Below are 17,032 nucleotides of genomic sequence, written 5' to 3'. Positions count from 1 at the left end.
GGACGATGTCACATAGTTTTTTTTTGAAATACAATAGGAGTTATGTCATGGAATTTCTTTAAACTTTCTATGGAATTCTAGGGATCCATGCATCCCACCTTAAAAATGTCGTCATTGTCAGGCGTTAGGTGACCTGAGTTGATTGGAGATTCTTCGCCAGACATTTGCAAGTTATTTGCAACGAGTGAAAAAGCATTGCATCACTTGTAGAAAGTCATATTTTTTCAGTGTTACATTGACTTGCATGAGCAAAAAAAATGCAGTAACTTTCCATCATAGAAATATTAAGATGAATGAGTTTTTTTGTTTTATAACCTCGCATAATGAGGTCGCTGTTTTTGGAGCTGTGATGCAAACATCGTGTTTTGCTTTAGGACATAAAAAATGCAGATTTTGGCAATTAGGTCCTGTTGAAAGCTTTTAATTTATAGATAAGATTTCGCAAAAATGTAGATTTTTTGATAACGCATATTGTACGTGGATTTTCTCTGTCGCAGGCAATCCGTGCTTGTATTGAGAAATTGTTGAATTAGAGCGGTTTCTACAACCCAAAATACACTCTCTGAAAAGCATGATTGAATGGATGAAGCGCTGTAGCACCAAACAAGGCAATAGTTGCTTTTTGATTTGTAACCGTCATCCCCGGTCATAACTCCAATTGAGAGCTTACCTTATATATTAGTTTTCTTAGTCAATGTTAATTAAACTCGGTTATCACCGTACAGGGCTACTAACATTTTTATTTGTTTATAGGCTACATCAGATCTAGAATTTTAAACTTATTTCACAACCGTGCTTCAACAAAATATATTATAATGACAATGTGGTTTGTCTAAGGTTTTTCAAACTAAATTAGAAATAAAGATGATTAATAGATGGTTAAATAAATGGATAGATTCCAAACATGAAACCTGAGTCGACATCCGTCTAAGGCTCTAAGCTGAATGTTGAGCAACGCAGCTCACTTCTATCCAGGGTCCAGGGTGTAACAAATTAAACGGGGCCATTTTCTCAGAGAAAACGGCCGAAAGAAATGTATTGACCACCTGCTCTTTGATGAGTTGAACCTGGTTTTTTGAAATAGATACTTTGTAACTAACCCTCAAGGACTACATGGTTTGAAGATAAGTAAAGTTTAGATAAATTCCAATCCGATTCGTCAGTGCTGAAACTTTGTTATACTTGACTGAGCAATGATGCCACAGTATATTTTTCGAAGTGCAACACAGTTCTTTTGATGTGGTTTTAACTATATAACCTGCTTGGGTCTGTTAGGTACAGTAGATGGATCTATTTGGATTTACCTTAACCATTTGTTTTTATTCAGTTTTGTTGTGTAGGCAAGCTCTGTTACTCAAAGTCTTTATATCATATCACAATGTTTGATTAGTAATACGGTTACTCAAAGTTTGCACCAAGATAGGCTATACTAGTTATGGCAGAAAGTTGCATTTTCTAATTTCCCGATACTTTTTTCTGTTTAAAGCTTTGTCTGTTGTTCTCTCTGATTTGTGAATAAACGGAACAAAGCACGATTAGTTAAAATTACTCTAGGCTCACGAATGATTTAGCAAAGGTTTCCGAAATGAAGTCATCTTAGGTGCTAAATTGAACTATCGATGTGTTGCATAGATTTGAATAACTTGTCCAATAGTGAATTGTTAAATCCAGTTTTCTTTTAGTGTTGTAAATAAAAACATTGCAGTTTTCCACACATTCACAGAGCTTTCAGTTTAGCTTCTGCACTCTGTTTAATGTATTTATTTCATACTAAGCAAAGTCACCAAGTGTTCCAACACTTTTATGTAAGATAGAGCTCTGCATTATTCATAAATCAACAAATGACGGTATGTCATTGTTGACGTTCGTCGTCTCTGACGTCATAGGCTAAGTATTTCCTACGGTTCAAATCCTTGGCATTTGCTCTTTGGTCTTTTTTCCCCTTTCAAAATCACTTCTTGTTGTATCGTGGGTCCATAAGTTTGAAAATCGTGTTTTGGACTAATAACTAACTATTATCAACTTTTAATCGAGCAAAGATGAACGAACACGCGACAATATATTTTCAATACGTATATATTGCAATTGTCAATAACACAATAAATAAATTGAAAAAAAAAAACATTTTTAACTCAAGAGAACGTGAGCTATAGTACACCTAAAACAATTTATTGCGCTTATATTGTAACAATTAAAATTACAGTGAGCAATAATACTGGTTCTTAAAGCAGAGTAAAGATGCCCAATCAAATGAAAACTTCCTTGGAGTGAAAATATTCAATCAAATAGAAAATTGAATAGAGACGTGGTAGCTTGTGCAGGCTTACAGTTCATAGCCTGATATGTGAACTCATATGCTTTTTGCGAGGATCATAGTTTTTGTAAACAAGGTCAAAAGTGTTAAAAGTTATTTTCAGGGTTTGAATGGAATTGTCTTTAAAATGCTTGAATCGAAACATTTCTACAAAAGGAATGGAAGATGCTGTCTCAAGTCTATTTTAGGATGGAAAACGATAAAGAAACGACCAAAATTCGTGTTACCTGCATGATCGTTCATGGACGCGTAATGACGTATGAAGTAGAACGTCAAAAGATTTAATTTGTCATTGTTCACAAAGTCTCATAAACTACAATTTGCATTGATTGTTTTCGGATTATTTTTGACTTTAAGCGAACAAAAAATTTAGAGTAGCCTGCAAGCAGACAAAGAGGAACCATCCCACAAACTAATTGCTAAAATTGAACCGTTCTTTGCTTACTGTGTAAAAATGGGGAACTTTTATTAAAAATGTGGCAAGCCTAGCTTTGGTCTACCTCTTTTTTGTTGAATTCTCTGGGCACAACTCTTTAACTTGTCACATTGAGTACAAGCCAATTCTACGTATTTGTAAACACAACACGAACGTTATTTTGCAATGTTTTCCGAATTTTTTGTGCCAACAGCTTTTCTAAGTTGTGGAGTACTCGCTGTCGCCATTGTCTGTGACGTTAGAACAGTCATTGTGTATGCCACCTTCTTGTTATTGTTTGCAAGAATTTTCGACTGTGCGGGATGTTCATCGACGGCAGCTTCATTTGATGTGAAACTCTTGCTTGAGTTACTAGACCAAACGCTTTCGTTCGAAGATGTCATATCCTCACTGGAATAGTCCTCATTCTCTCTCAGCCATGTTTTGTCGCTGGAAAAGCTGCTTCTGTGATTGGGTTCTCCTGGAAAATATTTTGAATAAAATGACTAAAAATGCTTCAATAAATTCAGCAATCTAAAAACAAAACAGTGATGATTGTTTGTCTTACAAAGGCTAAGGTTTGAGATAAAATTGGTATAAAAAACGTTAGACTATATCTTGCTATAAAAACTGACTCTTCCAAACATACTTGCAAAACCCAGATATTCATCTATTTTCCTTTCTAGCCTATACTTTTTTAATTTTTTTTTTCTTTTTTTTTTCAACAATTTTTCAATCTTTAACACCAAACAGTCATTATTATTATTTGATAGTAGGCTATTCTTCTTACAAACCAAAGTTTAGAAATTTAAACAAAACCAAAATTGTCATCAGATTTTGCAGAAATTCTCACCTTTTTCATCAATTGCTGGTTGAAATTTGAAACTTTGACCATGACGCTCAATGGTACAATTTACATCGATATCAGAATAGGTTCGAAATGCTCGTTTTCCCATTTCCTGCGTCGAGATCGATTTATTTAATCTTGGCCTGTTTGTAATGTTTTTCATTGAGTTGTTGTCGTTGTTGTTGTTGGCATGCCAAGATGAGCGCCATCTTCGTTTTGTTGTCGACTCAGGGGTAGTTTTTCTATGAACTTCTGACGAGTCTTTTCGAAAATTTAATTTTAAGCTTTTTGCTGATTTCACGTTTCGTATCCAAATTTCTTCCTCACTATCCTCAGGCGAAGATGTTGTTTTTGCTCCTGAAGGTACGTGGGATGATGCCGGTTGAAACAAATCTTTTGAAGAAGATCGAAAAGCGATCCCAGAAGCACTCCTTATAGATGCACCGGATGTTTCATAACTTGAAAAGCTTCGTTTAAATTTGTGCCTATTGATCTCAGAAAACTTTCTTTTCAGTAGCAAAGAAAACGTTTCACGAAACCGACGGCTGAACATCGTGTACACGATTGGATTAACTCCTGAAGAAACGTATCCAACCCACACAAACCTACAAATGTGACATAAAAATTAAAAATAATTTTAATTTAAGTTAAATTAAAAAAAAGAGAGCTTATGAGTCACCTATTGGGTTACAGCTGAATTAAACGACTGAACTGTCAAAATTAGAACTTCATGTTGCACGATCAATGATTACAGATCTCCCTACTGTTGGGTTCCAATACTGTTAACATTTGACCTACATGCAATGATGTTCATTAAGTATTTTGAACGTTGTAAAGTTCAAACTTTCCTTAATTTTTCCATGTCATTCATGCTTTCAGCTTGAAATATGTGATTACACATAAATTATTATCTGGTTAATGATTGGCCAACCTCTACTTAAATTTTAAAATTTTGTCACGTTAGTGACATCTTTTTTTTAAGATGACGTCGGTATAAGGACTGTGCTGAGCGATATTGTAAGCAAATTATTCTCCTTTAACATTCATGCCGAATGATGACGCGTGAAACAAGTTATTAGAGTCATGAGTGCATAATCGTCAATCTTTACTCTAATGTAAGCACAGCACACACGCACAAAAATTATACAGTATAGGCCTAGTGATAAGTTATAATAAACAGTAAATAGGGCTCACCACTCACCAGTTCATAAATTCTCCCATTAAAGCCTGATCACAACTAATGCAAAGACGACTAACAACATTAGTGATGAAGAATGGGCACCAAAATAAACAGAACAAGACAAAGATGAGTCCCAGAACCTGCATTAATATTAAAAAAATAAGAAAAATCTTGCATTTATTCTCATAGCAAGAAAACAATCACAAAGATACAGCAAATTGCACACTTAAAACAAAGATACACTTAAAAATATTAGCGAACAAGGAGGGTGATTCAATTTTATTTGGTGCTTGGCTCTTTGCATCGTCACTTGTGTTCATGAACTTAGTGATTTGAGGAACTTGCTTGTTGACAAAGGATGCACATACACTTCCCGTGCAGTACGCTTATAGTAATGTGTTCTTTTGGTTGAGAAATACTGTAGCTGGTTTACCGTGTTTCTCATAGGTTAGGTGGTAGTTACTAATTTTATATCCACCACTTGAAATGGTAAATAAAAATGTTAAAATTATTGGAAGTCTGTAGGCTAACTGTATTAGATCGCCTACGGTTGCCGTACAGTCTTCATCATTGCAAACAGATTTCTAACTTTCATCGTTAAAGGTGCATACTGCATACACTGTAGTTGTCCAGTAAAGACCTAACAAATGAACATGAAGTTCTACTTATGACCAATGCAAGGATAACCAGTAACCTTTAACAGTTTTTACTTTGTATTGTAGTTCAAATACAAAGTTTTTTAAGCCTTTTATTTATACCTTAGATGCTCTTTGCTCGTTTGTGATGTTGGCCATAGCTTTATTCTTGAAAGAACTCGACATTCGCCGTACAGAAGATCGGTATTTTCTGGAGAAGACGTTAGATTTTTGATCAGACAATTGGTCGTTTTCGGTTCTTCTATTTTGGTTTTCTATGTTTTTACTTTCCATTTTTGTTTTCTCACACGAGCATCTGAAACACAAAAGTTTATTGGTCGTGATGTTGGGGTTTAAATGACTGCAAGTAGCAAACAGTAAGCGAAGTCATATTTTGTAAACGTTACAAAATATCAAGAAACTCCAGAGGAAACTCCCTAAACTAGTAGCTCCATCATCTTTGCTCAAGTTTTATATCAAAGCATTGGCACCAAACGGTGACAAATTGGTCTCTTTCAGCTAAACAGCCCAATCCGGCACGAAGTTGTAGTTACGCCACTGAGCTTATGACAACATGATATTCAAGCAATGACAGGTTTGACATTCAAACATTCGCGTTTATTTTTCAACGAACAGTTTGCGCAAACTTGTTCGTCTTCGCTAGCCATTTTCTCAACTACACAACAAAGACATCGTTGTTATTTCTGAATTTTACATAAAAAGAAAACGAAAACAGTTCACTGATAGATTCACACTGCGTAAAAAATAAACTATTCGTGATAGCACAAATGCACATATTTTTTTTTCGGATTATCAAACTTTTTGTAATCGTCAGTGAACCTAATGCGATACCACAACTTCACTCAAGATCGCTGCTGTATCTGTTCACGGGCATTACAGTTACGTGTGTGGGCTGTCGATTGGCATCTAATGCTTTTAACTCAATTTACTAATCTCGTTGCAATCAAAAAATAGCTATAAATTACAATAGTTCTGTTTAGCGTGCAATGGATGATATACGAATTGTTGAAGAATTTTGCAACCAAGAAAATATTTGAAAGGTGAAAAGAAGATTAATGGTGACAATAAAAAAAGTGCTAATGCATTAGAACTCCTGCTGTGTTATGATGCAGTGGTCGTGGACGTCGCTATACGCACTACGCAGTGGTGCAGTGAAAGCGCAAAATTACTGCTTGCTTGAGTCTATGAATTGTAACCCTAGGCGCATACCATGAGGTCTACCTATTTTAATAGTTAAACAGAATTACTCTGAAAATTGATCCACTATCGAAAGAACAATTTCTTTATCTGGACAAGTTCCTGTATATATTTAAAACTATACAAGTGGGCTATGGGCTACCACAAAAAAACTTCATCTTACAAAAACTGTTTTGCAATAAAAGTGGTAGGCTACATATTACAGCTATTCGCAATCAAACTGGAGCTTTGTTTAAAAGTAGAAGTGGGAAACAAGAAAAAACTTAGTGCACTGGCCAAACTTTTGATATAAATGGCCTATGTTTAAGCAAAATATAAACGAAGGTGGGAACCCAGTCTCCACCACAAATTAAACCCTGTTAATTATGTACCTGTTAGCGATCTAGTTAGTTTGCCATTATTTACTGCTTGCTTTGATTTAAAAGAAGATAACTCTTACATACCGTTGATAATCTATCGTTTCTGTTAGAGTACTTGAGCTTTTCCTCTTCATTTGAAGCCCTCCGATCCTCACCAGGCTATGGACTTGGTCCAAAACTTTAGCTATCGGCCTCACTGCAATTACTTTCCACGATCGGTTGTTTTCAACAACTTTATCTATGTTTGTGGTGTCATAGTTTTCAGTGTTTTGTGACTTTCTTGACAACTGTCGATCTAATAAAATCGACTTGACGTTATATTCTCTCGTTGATTCTTGGGCAGACTCTTCTGTCTGCAACGTTGACTCACTTCTTTGGAACTGGCGCGCAGTGTAAACGCAACTCCCACACTCTTCTCTGAATAGAGCAGCGGACTGGTTTGAACGCCGAGTGTGGGATGACCTACGACGGTGCGAGTGCTTGCATGTATTTACCAGCATGCTCGACACCATTCGTGCCTGTTTCCTTAGCGTTCTTATGGTCAGAATGTACATGACAAACATGATGACGAGCGGCAAGAAGAAGGCCAGGAATGAACCAATAATTTGAAACTCTGCAATGTTGATAACACACATTCCTTCCATGAACGTGTAATTGCGGTCGATCTTTCCCAAAACCAGTAAAGGCAAGGATATACCTGAAAAACAATAAGAACTGAAGTAGTGTGTTAAATATGAACCCATACTCAAACAACGAGAATGCAAAATTAGGGACTCCTTTTCTTATTTTTAATTTCACTTCTCAAGACGTTTTAGCATTCAGAAAAGTTTTGAGTTTTTTAGCTTGTCTTCAGTTATTTGTCAAAACAAACAAAAGTGTATTTAAACTGTATCGACTCACACCAAAAGAATGTAGCCTAGATTATTTATAGACAAGTAAAAGGCACTAAACTATTGGGAAACTTGGTACTTGTTCCACTGCGTCATACTGTCGAAAGACGAAACGTCGTGCGTGACTGAAATTACTTGAATGGACCTATGAGGTCAAATTCGAAAGCTAACACGTTTACAAAGCTAAATTGGCTAAAATGTTGCAATGTGCAGATTTCGACCTTAATGCATCTTAATGTAGTCTAAGTTCTTCAGAGAGGAGGCTAATGTACAGAAGGCATCAACAACTCACACTATTGAGCTTACCAAGAGAAATTGCCCAAACAGAAATAGTTCTTGAGGCAACTCGTTTAAACTTTTTTGATTCGGTTGGAATTGAAAATTGAAATCCACCAGATCGTCCACTTCTACCTCCTCCTCCAGCAAAGGAGTGGCTGTGGCGGAGAGGACGGGAAAGAGCCATGTAGCGATCTAAGGATATCATACACAAATGCAGTATGGACGATGTGCTGAAGAGAACATCCAGCATCACCCATACTCCACAAACTCCATCGCTGAATGGCCAAACATAATCTGAAACACAATATAAACCATTTTGATTATTTAAACTCATAAGCTCGTGCTTGTTTTACTGTTGTTTATTCTAGGAGTCTTTAAAGTTTAAGGTCATCCAAAGCAAGAATGTAATCAGAAGCTTTTTAAGTTGAAAATTTATTTGTTGGATTCGGAAATTGTCATAGGAGCTAGATCTATGACTGTGTAGCACTCTCAAAGTCATGCATTTAAAAGTTAATCTCTTGTTATTTTGAGCTAAAAGTGCCAAAGTGAATACTAACTACCGATTTTCGATTTAAAATTGTTGATATTATCAATTATTTGTATTCTATATTCCATCAAATGTAACTTCTGAATAACCCTTTTATACTTCGGTGTTAAGCTAGTACTAAATCTTGAGATTTTGTCATCTCATTTCTTTTGTATTTCAAACCAGCACAAGTTAGCTCATACAGTAAATAGTTATAATGAAAACAATGATATTCAGTGTATACTATATTTCAAATCACGGAAGATCATAATGCAGAAATTTCTCCAAAAAAACAAACAAAAATTCTCACTAGCGGATGTCTTTTTTAGTTCGGAGACATTGATTTAAATTTGAACAAATCGAATAACTCCAGGCTTACTGTTTGTGGACGTACACCAACTTTTCTATAAATTCAGTTTCCGCACAGTTGCAAGAAAGTTATGACTCACAGTACAAGATTGGGTGTTCTGTATATCCCATTCAGTCGCCCAAGTATTTTTCTCAGAAAACAAATGTAAATGAAAATTCAATGGAATAGCTTTGTTGGCATGCGCTTTTTTCAGGAGTAAAGTTTAGATTTGAGAAAAATTTGATTTTACATCCAGATAATCGTAGGTTTATTGCCTATTATATACTATCATACAAACAACAAGTTCTATCGATGTGAGGTTTGTGATATCTTAACAAAGGTGAGATAATGGTTTATGGCGGCATGTCCTCGTGTTGCCCAATACCAGAGACTAAAATCTCTTCCATTCCGTGACATGATGTACACAAACACGTAAAGTGATGCACTTTTGCTGCCACGCCAAAACGTCCCGTGTTATTTCAAAAATAATTTCGCAACGACTTTAGATTATGCAGTTCTGCAAGTTTTTCAAAAAAGAAATGAACGAGGTAGATTTCTCTGCTATATAGATGTGCACGTATATAATGGAGAACAGTAACATAATATATGCAGTGACGTTTGTTTCGTTTGGTGTATTTGATTTTCAAGACAAACTAAACAAAATCTGCAACTTTTTTCCGGCAACCTTGCCCAGGGCCTATTCTACGGCGTCTGACATTTTCAAAGTCCGTATACACAACATTGTTGAGGCATAAAATAGATCAGATTGCGTGGTATGAGGCTTATAGTCATTAGTTGTATAGTGTGCACTGCATTGTTTGTTAAACGAAGATGCTCAACTTCAGCAATAAACCTTAATGGAAGAAACCCAACAGTTGTTTATTAAAATAGCTAACGCCACAAGTATTCAGCTTTTTCGGATACAACCAAAGTTGCCTGAAATGGCAGTATGGATAACGCTTTGGCTACTCTGAGTAGACACCAGGATGAAGAGATTGACAAAAGCTGAAGAGTGAATGTGTCCACCTAACAATGATGGAATTATATAATCTGACTGTTTTACAAGGCAGCATTGCCAAATAATATTCATTTGGTGACGTGCGAAACAGAGTTGCAAAATTAAACTGGAACATTAAAAATCCCTTTGCACAAATTGAAACTGGAAAAAAGTCAATCTAAACTTTTTTCACGTCTTTTAGTTTAACGCTCTGACTAAGCTTTGCTGGGCAACTAGTATGACTTTTCGACACAAATTAAACAAACTCGAAAATTTCCAATCCAGCCAAAAGTTTGAAGTCGATAAAAAATCACGCCAACTAAAATTTCCAAGATGAAGAATAAACAACTCGGATTGGAAAATGTCTGTGAACCTCTTTCGCGCCCAGCGATTTTGCAGGGTTTGACCGCAAAACCCAGGCATTTTTGCTATTTTTTTTCTAACTTTAACGAGTTGACACGCGTGACACCGATTGCGTATTTTGACATGGAATATCTCATTGTAAAGATAATTTCAAGTTCTGACTATAAATGTAAGAACCTACTTTCCTAATACAACACATTTGAAGATGCAGTATTTTCAAAATGTGTACTTTTTTAACTTTTTTTTTTGTTAAAAATTTTGTGAAAATGAAGGATCTTACAAAAAAAATACTCCCACCTTTTCTGTAGAACCTAAAAAAATTTTTTTTCTTCAGTGGACTTCCTAATGATATGAAGTATCAAGGAAAAATCAAACATGCCTTGTTCCTTTAGTACATACTTTTCTTTTAACTGTTGGCTAAAAGTAACCACACTTTGTCAAATTTGAGCAAATTTTTTTTTTTGAAAAACACGAGAATATCAATAAAATAAGCATTTTAAAAGGGACCTGTAAATTTGTAGATATTCTGCTACAAAGACAAAGTTTTATATCACGCTTCAAACAGCATCATTTTAAAATGATGCTGGGCGTTTAGCATTAAACTTCAAATCATTTTAAAATGATGCTGGGCGTTTCGCATTAAACCGCAAATCATTTTAAAATGATGCTGGGCGCGAAAGAGTTAAACATGTCTCCAATAAAAAGTGTTTCAGGTTTTGGCTTTAACGCTGCGTTTGCAAAGCAAAAGATTTGCATTTTCTTATGGAATTTTACTTTTCATGTTGCATCGTGTGCGCATTTCATCGATCTGACTTCGTGTATTTGAGTTATTTTTATGAAATTAAAACTAATTGAGTTGCCAAGACAAAGGGAAGCAAAAGTTTTTAAATGCTTATTCGTCATATGCAAAGTTTTCATCACTTGATTGCAAACGGGATGCCAGAAGTTGTTCTGATATTAACTATTCCAGTATCAATTAACGTACACGGTGAAATGTGTTTTGTTTAGTGTAGACGAAAGTGGGGATATCTCGGAAGGATTTTCTAAGTTTCCCTGAAAGCCTATGCAACACCACAGAACATTTTTACTCTAACTTTTGCAGCAACCTAGTTGCTATTTCCCACCTCAACTTTTACATTTTTTATTTCTCTTTAGATTTTGCTTTATTGAAAGTCTACCGGTAGCCTCGTTTTGTTTTTATAGATCTGCTATTTATTGTATGCGCGACGCTTTGGAATTTATAACATTTTGATTCATGTCGATTATGTTTCAGTTATGAGTTACAAAAAGAAAGAAAATGAAGGGGTGTACCAGCAAACATCTATAGAATTGGCCCATGATGCTAGAGAAGGATCCACAGAGGATACAAACTGATATGAATGAATCAACAAGTGAATAAAAAAATAACAGTTAACCTCTCAAGTACATGTAGCTCCACACATAGTGAAATTTACATGCCTTTTGACTCTTTTTTATTTCTTTAAAAGTAATGTCTAAAAAGACATTATTGACCCAAAAAGAATATCTAAAAAGACATTATGAAAAGTAACTACGGACAAAGGCCAGTGTTTCGATCTTCCGATCTCTTCAGCGTAGTAAAGTGAAAGTGGAAAGTTGTCTTGAAGTGTTGGTTGAGATAATGATTTGAAACTTGAGTGATTGTTGTGAGACAATGAGACTGGATTTAATTTTTAATTTCGGACTCAAGCGAAACGTAATTTTACAGTCTATTAGAAGGTGCGATTTTTTTGAGAGAATTTGTGCTAAGAATTGACAGGAATTTGTTAAAAATAAAAACTAGAAAAAAAGACAAGAATTTGCAACTGAGCTAGGACATAACAATCATCTGAGATGGATCTAAAATACAAGAAATTAGATTCTAGTGGCACATACAAGTATAACCAATACAATTAGAACCAAGCAATGAGAACGCACAAAAGACATACACTTTTGCACGATAGCATCCACTTTCAAAGACTACGTACGTTAAAAGAGCTTGGTCCTTAGCCTAAGAATGTAGATGTGTATCTCTTGTCAGACAGCAAATTAATCGTTTTTTTATTTATTTACAAAAAGAACTCGGCAATTTTGTTGCTGCTAAATTACTTTAGTGCGAGCAACTTTTATAAAGTTTTTTTTGTATTGCTTTTGTTTTGAAGCTGAAGGCTACAAACCTCAACTTGTCTGACTGGTCTTCGATGAACACACAAACAACATATTTTCAAGAGACATTTTTACATAATTTTATCATGGAAAAAAACAAACAAAGTTTAAAGAAACGATTTGCTCGCTACATGCATTGTCTATGAGAAAATTAGAAATGATCTTTTATTTTCTCCTTAAGCCGTTAGGAAAACAAAAGGACGGAAATAGCACTTGAAGCTTTGTTATTGTTCGTGACATCTTGAGCAGAAATAATCTACACTTGTACCATATATATCGACTTCCACTCACACCAACACTTTTCTCAAGTTTGGGACCTCAAACCAAACGGATCTCAAGTTTAAAAACCTATAGAACGTCAATGACTTAATGTAGGACTGAAACTGTAAGATTAACACTGTGAAAACTCCTTTATTCAATTCACTGAAGTTCTTGAGCTTCAAACTTATATTTTAGTAATTTTTTTAAGCGATTTGAAAGCAACACAGAAATGTCATTGATGGTGATGTAACTGTATAACCACAGAATTCTTCAACCTTGTTCCATTCAAATAGTGCCAAAGTGAATCCAATGAAAGATTTTCTTTGTTGTAATTTGACGCACAAAAATCATAAGGTAACCGCAATTTTGACTTGTGTTTTCTGTTGTAAAATTGCAAAGACTTTTGTTAATCTAGTATTGTTCTTCTGTGCAAACATTATGACACGTTCATCCATCAAATCACGAAATTTGCATTTTTATTGAATTATGTGTCGTCGAAAATGAAATGCTGTAATGAATGATGCTGTGTGATGAATTAACGCATGCTCTATGGTATTAGGCAAATTTTGCCATGAAATAACATCAGGCTAAATAACAAGGATGACAAGATAACAGCTATGCCAAGTAAGATAAAGCCCAAGCGACATTTTGCTCTTTGGGCTGGTACCAAAGCCATGATTCATCTTTCAGCAAAAGGGTGAAATAGCGGTGAAAAATTTATTTTAGAAAAAGTACAAATAACAGTTGAACCTGCAACTATTCTCCGTACCTAATCCAATTAAATTAGGCATAATCACACTCCTAATCAGCTTGCTTGTGGGTACCTAGATCAGTTTCTTTGCATTTACATTGATTTAACACCTAACTAAAAATACATCCGAACTTACTGTTCACGATCATAGCCAAACTTGGAGGCATCACGGTTAAGGCCACCAAAAGGTCAGCAAAGGCTAACGAAGTCAAAAAACAGTTGGTGGCACTTCGTAACTTTCTGTCCAAGCTCACTGCCACTATGACCAAGACATTGCCCATAGCAACCGCCATGATAATGGGAATGATCAGCAGGACGACGTAGTTAGGTGCTGAGGTGTCTGTAAATTAATATTGGTCTTATTATGAGTAGATGATAGCTATTTGTTGAACTAACATTCTTTGGGGTAAAAATTCAAAATAAAAAAAAGAAGTTGAAAGACACAACATGGGCAGTGGCGCAGTCACCGATAACGTCTAACCACAATTGGAGTATGTGGCATCTTTGACCAAGTGGAGATGTTTTGTTGAGAAGGAGCGATCTTCCTGGCATCAGCACTAAGGATTCTATTAACTGACAAATGCAGCAGTTGAAAACTATGTAGCATGGATTAATGGTGCGATACTGATGTGCCCAGCCTCATGGACGATACACTGTCTATCGCTGTTAACTTTTGCTACACTCGACTGCCGAGAAATATATGGAGATGTTTTTGCGGATTAACATTATTATTATTATTAAGAGTCCAGTGTGATTTTGTATCATGACAGCTTTGAATATTAACGAAGACCTCAATAATAAAGACCTTGCCCATGTATGGACTCTGATGGATTTGTGATTTTTAAGTCAAGCAACAATTGATCTACTATCTAAATCACTATATTTCAACAGTGAAAGCGCCTGGCTGATGTTAGGAAGAACATGAATTTAATATCCATCGAAAGCGAGCGGCTGTGTCTTGCCAAGACACCCGCATCCTTGAACGTGGAGACAAAGGTTGGCTTCCTCTTTTTTCCACCTCCTCTGAATCTTGTTCCCTCTAGCATAAGCCAGGATCCGAGAAGAACTCAATTGAAGCTACTACTATCGGTGTGATTACATGGTTTCATAATATGTTCGTGATATGGCTAAGTAGATTAATAGGCTAGGACGCTAGACTAGGCTATGAAAGCTATGTTCAAATCAAGCCACCTACATGCGTTGCAAAAGTTGTTATAACTCGAAGTTTTTACAATCACCAAGATGAACAAAGTTTAAAAAACTTTTTTTAGTTTAAATCTACATAAAAAATATATGAACGAAATAAAATACCCGATCGTTGAGTTGATGACGTGCTATTGAACCAGTTCGTAAAATTTTCTAAATGATGAGTTGAAGTAGGGTCTTCTGATGCGTTGCTTAGTTTGAAAGGTACGAACGTTTCTTTTTTTGACATTGAATTCATTGTAGTTTTCTTCAGTTCTTGTTATTAGTTATCACAGTATGAAAATGTTGTAACCTTAAAGCTGTTTTCTTTCCTTCAGGTTTAGAGCAACTTTGAATAAAGGCAAAAATGCCTGGTAACCAATACTACCTCACCTGCAAAATGACAAACGTAAAGAGCATTGAACGCCTGAACAATCATGTCTTGCTTTCTATTTTTTTCAGCTAAAAAATTACTTGAGCTTTGCGACCTAAAATCAGATTTGTCTGTATATTTTAACCACTTCGCCTCACTGTCTCAGTGCACGCTTTGGAGATCGTCGCGCTGTATTGTTCTTCTCGCTTTCGCTGTTCTTCCGAGAAGAAAAAAAGAGTTGTCGTCCGCTTCTCATTTGTTGTTTTAAAAGCAAACACGGAAACTGTCTTTTTAAACTACAGGGTCACTTGACATTTATCAAACGTTTGTTCCTTAACAACTTGTAGATTTTAAGTGAGACTTTTCTTTGCAATCGTTGTGAAAAAAAAAACAGCAAATGATCTTACGTTTAAGATACCGCGTAGGCTACTGGGCTGCTTGTTATTGTATCAATTTAAGCTTTGCTCTATATAAGATGTCAATAATATAATTCTCCAAACTGGTGTTAGGTGAATTGCAAATGGCATGTCAAAAGTTTGTCTCAGGACAATTGCCAAAGCTAACGTACCACAAGATGGGGTACTGATCTTTATCAAAGTGGCTGCAAATGTTTCAAGTTTGAAATGGAAACCCGCTTTGAAGGTAATACTCTAATAACGCACTTAAAATAGCGACCAATAAAGAGCCTCGTAAACAGTTTGCTATCAGCCAAAAAAAGTGGCAATGTATTACGACGTACTTTTGCAGAAAAAAATGTTGTTTGACACTCGAGTAGCCCATATAATCACGTTGGAGATACCTATACAGTACCAAATTACAAAGTTTGTTCCTTTCCTTCGCTAGTTTTGAAGTCAAAAGCAAAGATGACTCAAAATGCATCATGGCCCAGCCACCTGCTCTAGTTTATGAAATCGATTTCAATGCACAACTGCTGATCCCCAGCTTAACGCAATCTTGATTTATTTATTTTTTTTATTTGCGATACAAACACTTCTGATCACCCGACAGTTCATTACTGTCATTTATACCTGGACAGGCATTTACGCGAACCCACGTGTAGAGGTTTCGTTCTTTAGATTTAAAGTTGGGTAGTTAATTGTCATGAAGCGTCTTGATAAAAACTTTACTGCCCAGTCTAAAAATGCACCAGCATTTTCTTATCACAGTAGCATCTTCCAATTAAGAAATAATTTTGGTGATGTGATTTGTCTGAAAACTTTATTTGTTCTTCAAGGTAAAAATGAAACAAGCTTTTCACTGCACTGCACTTTCTGCACTTTCTACTGTAATGTTCCAAGTAAACGCCAATCGTTTAATTAGATTAATCACGACTTTAATTTTTGTAGCCGCGTTTTCGAAATTTTTATGATTGTTGAAAGTTAAAATTAGTTTTAGAAACCAGAAACATAAAAAACAACGCCTAAATATATTTTCCTCCTGAAAAGTAAAGCAGGCTTTCCACAAAAAGCTATAAAATACAGAAATTTAATGTTAAGAAGACTACGTGCTGTTAGTCGTAGCTCTTTTGTCTTTTTAGGGCGGTTCGGTTTTGTTTCAGTTTTCTACACAACATTTATCTCAATTTTACCTCATTGACGTTGGTATGTAACCTTTACTGCTCGAATGAATACTTTGAAAAATTACAGTTTGTTTAGGACTTTTCACTGTTTTTTGTAAAATGCCATGTTTTAAGTATATTTCGGCTTGTTTTAAAAGGGAGACATTTCTTTAATTTACGTACTTTGTAAAGGTTATTGAACGAACGCAAAAACCCTGCTCAAAAATAAAATGTGCTAGTGTTAGACTATTTTATTGTTTGACTATATTGAAATGATATAAATAATAAAATAATGTAGCTTTATATTCAGCGATTAATCATGATATCAAGGTTGTTGTTGCGAAACAAGATGCTATCTCTGCAAAATTC

General features: G+C 35.3%; 1 protein-coding gene across 1 annotated transcript; it reads right to left on the bottom strand.

The window, feature by feature from the left end:
• Positions 1–2,062: 2,062 nt before the first annotated feature.
• Positions 2,063–15,076, bottom strand: LOC145765161 (D(2) dopamine receptor-like). The gene is made up of 8 exons (XM_082576937.1): positions 14,859–15,076; positions 13,684–13,887; positions 8,165–8,431; positions 7,053–7,665; positions 5,515–5,707; positions 4,778–4,896; positions 3,583–4,181; positions 2,063–3,210 (listed from the first exon to the last, which is right to left on the bottom strand). The coding sequence occupies exons 1-8, from the start codon at positions 14,989–14,991 to the stop codon at positions 2,906–2,908; spliced, it is 2,433 nt and encodes an 810-aa protein (XP_082433063.1). The 5' UTR covers positions 14,992–15,076; the 3' UTR covers positions 2,063–2,905.
• Positions 15,077–17,032: the final 1,956 nt, after the last annotated feature.

The sequence above is a fragment of the Aplidium turbinatum genome, chromosome 2, assembly GCF_918807975.1.
Source record: "Aplidium turbinatum chromosome 2, kaAplTurb1.1, whole genome shotgun sequence".
Lineage (NCBI taxonomy): Eukaryota > Metazoa > Chordata > Ascidiacea > Aplousobranchia > Polyclinidae > Aplidium > Aplidium turbinatum.
The sequence above is the reverse complement of the archived record's forward strand: the minus strand, read 5'-3'. Positions and strand labels throughout refer to the sequence as shown.

What these genes read in the sequence shown, in the direction of transcription:
- LOC145765161 (XM_082576937.1), bottom strand. Translation starts at nt 14,991, where the DNA reads ATGAATTCAATGTCAAAAAAAGAAACGTTCGTACCTTTCAAACTAAGC. An exon ending in ACGAGCAAAGAGCATCTAAG is followed by an intron (nt 4,897 to 5,514) that starts GTATAAATAAAA and finishes ATATTAATGCAG; the next exon opens with GTTCTGGGACTCATCTTTGT. An exon ending in ATGGGAGAATTTATGAACTG is followed by an intron (nt 4,182 to 4,777) that starts GTGAGTGGTGAG and finishes TCACATTTGTAG; the next exon opens with GTTTGTGTGGGTTGGATACG.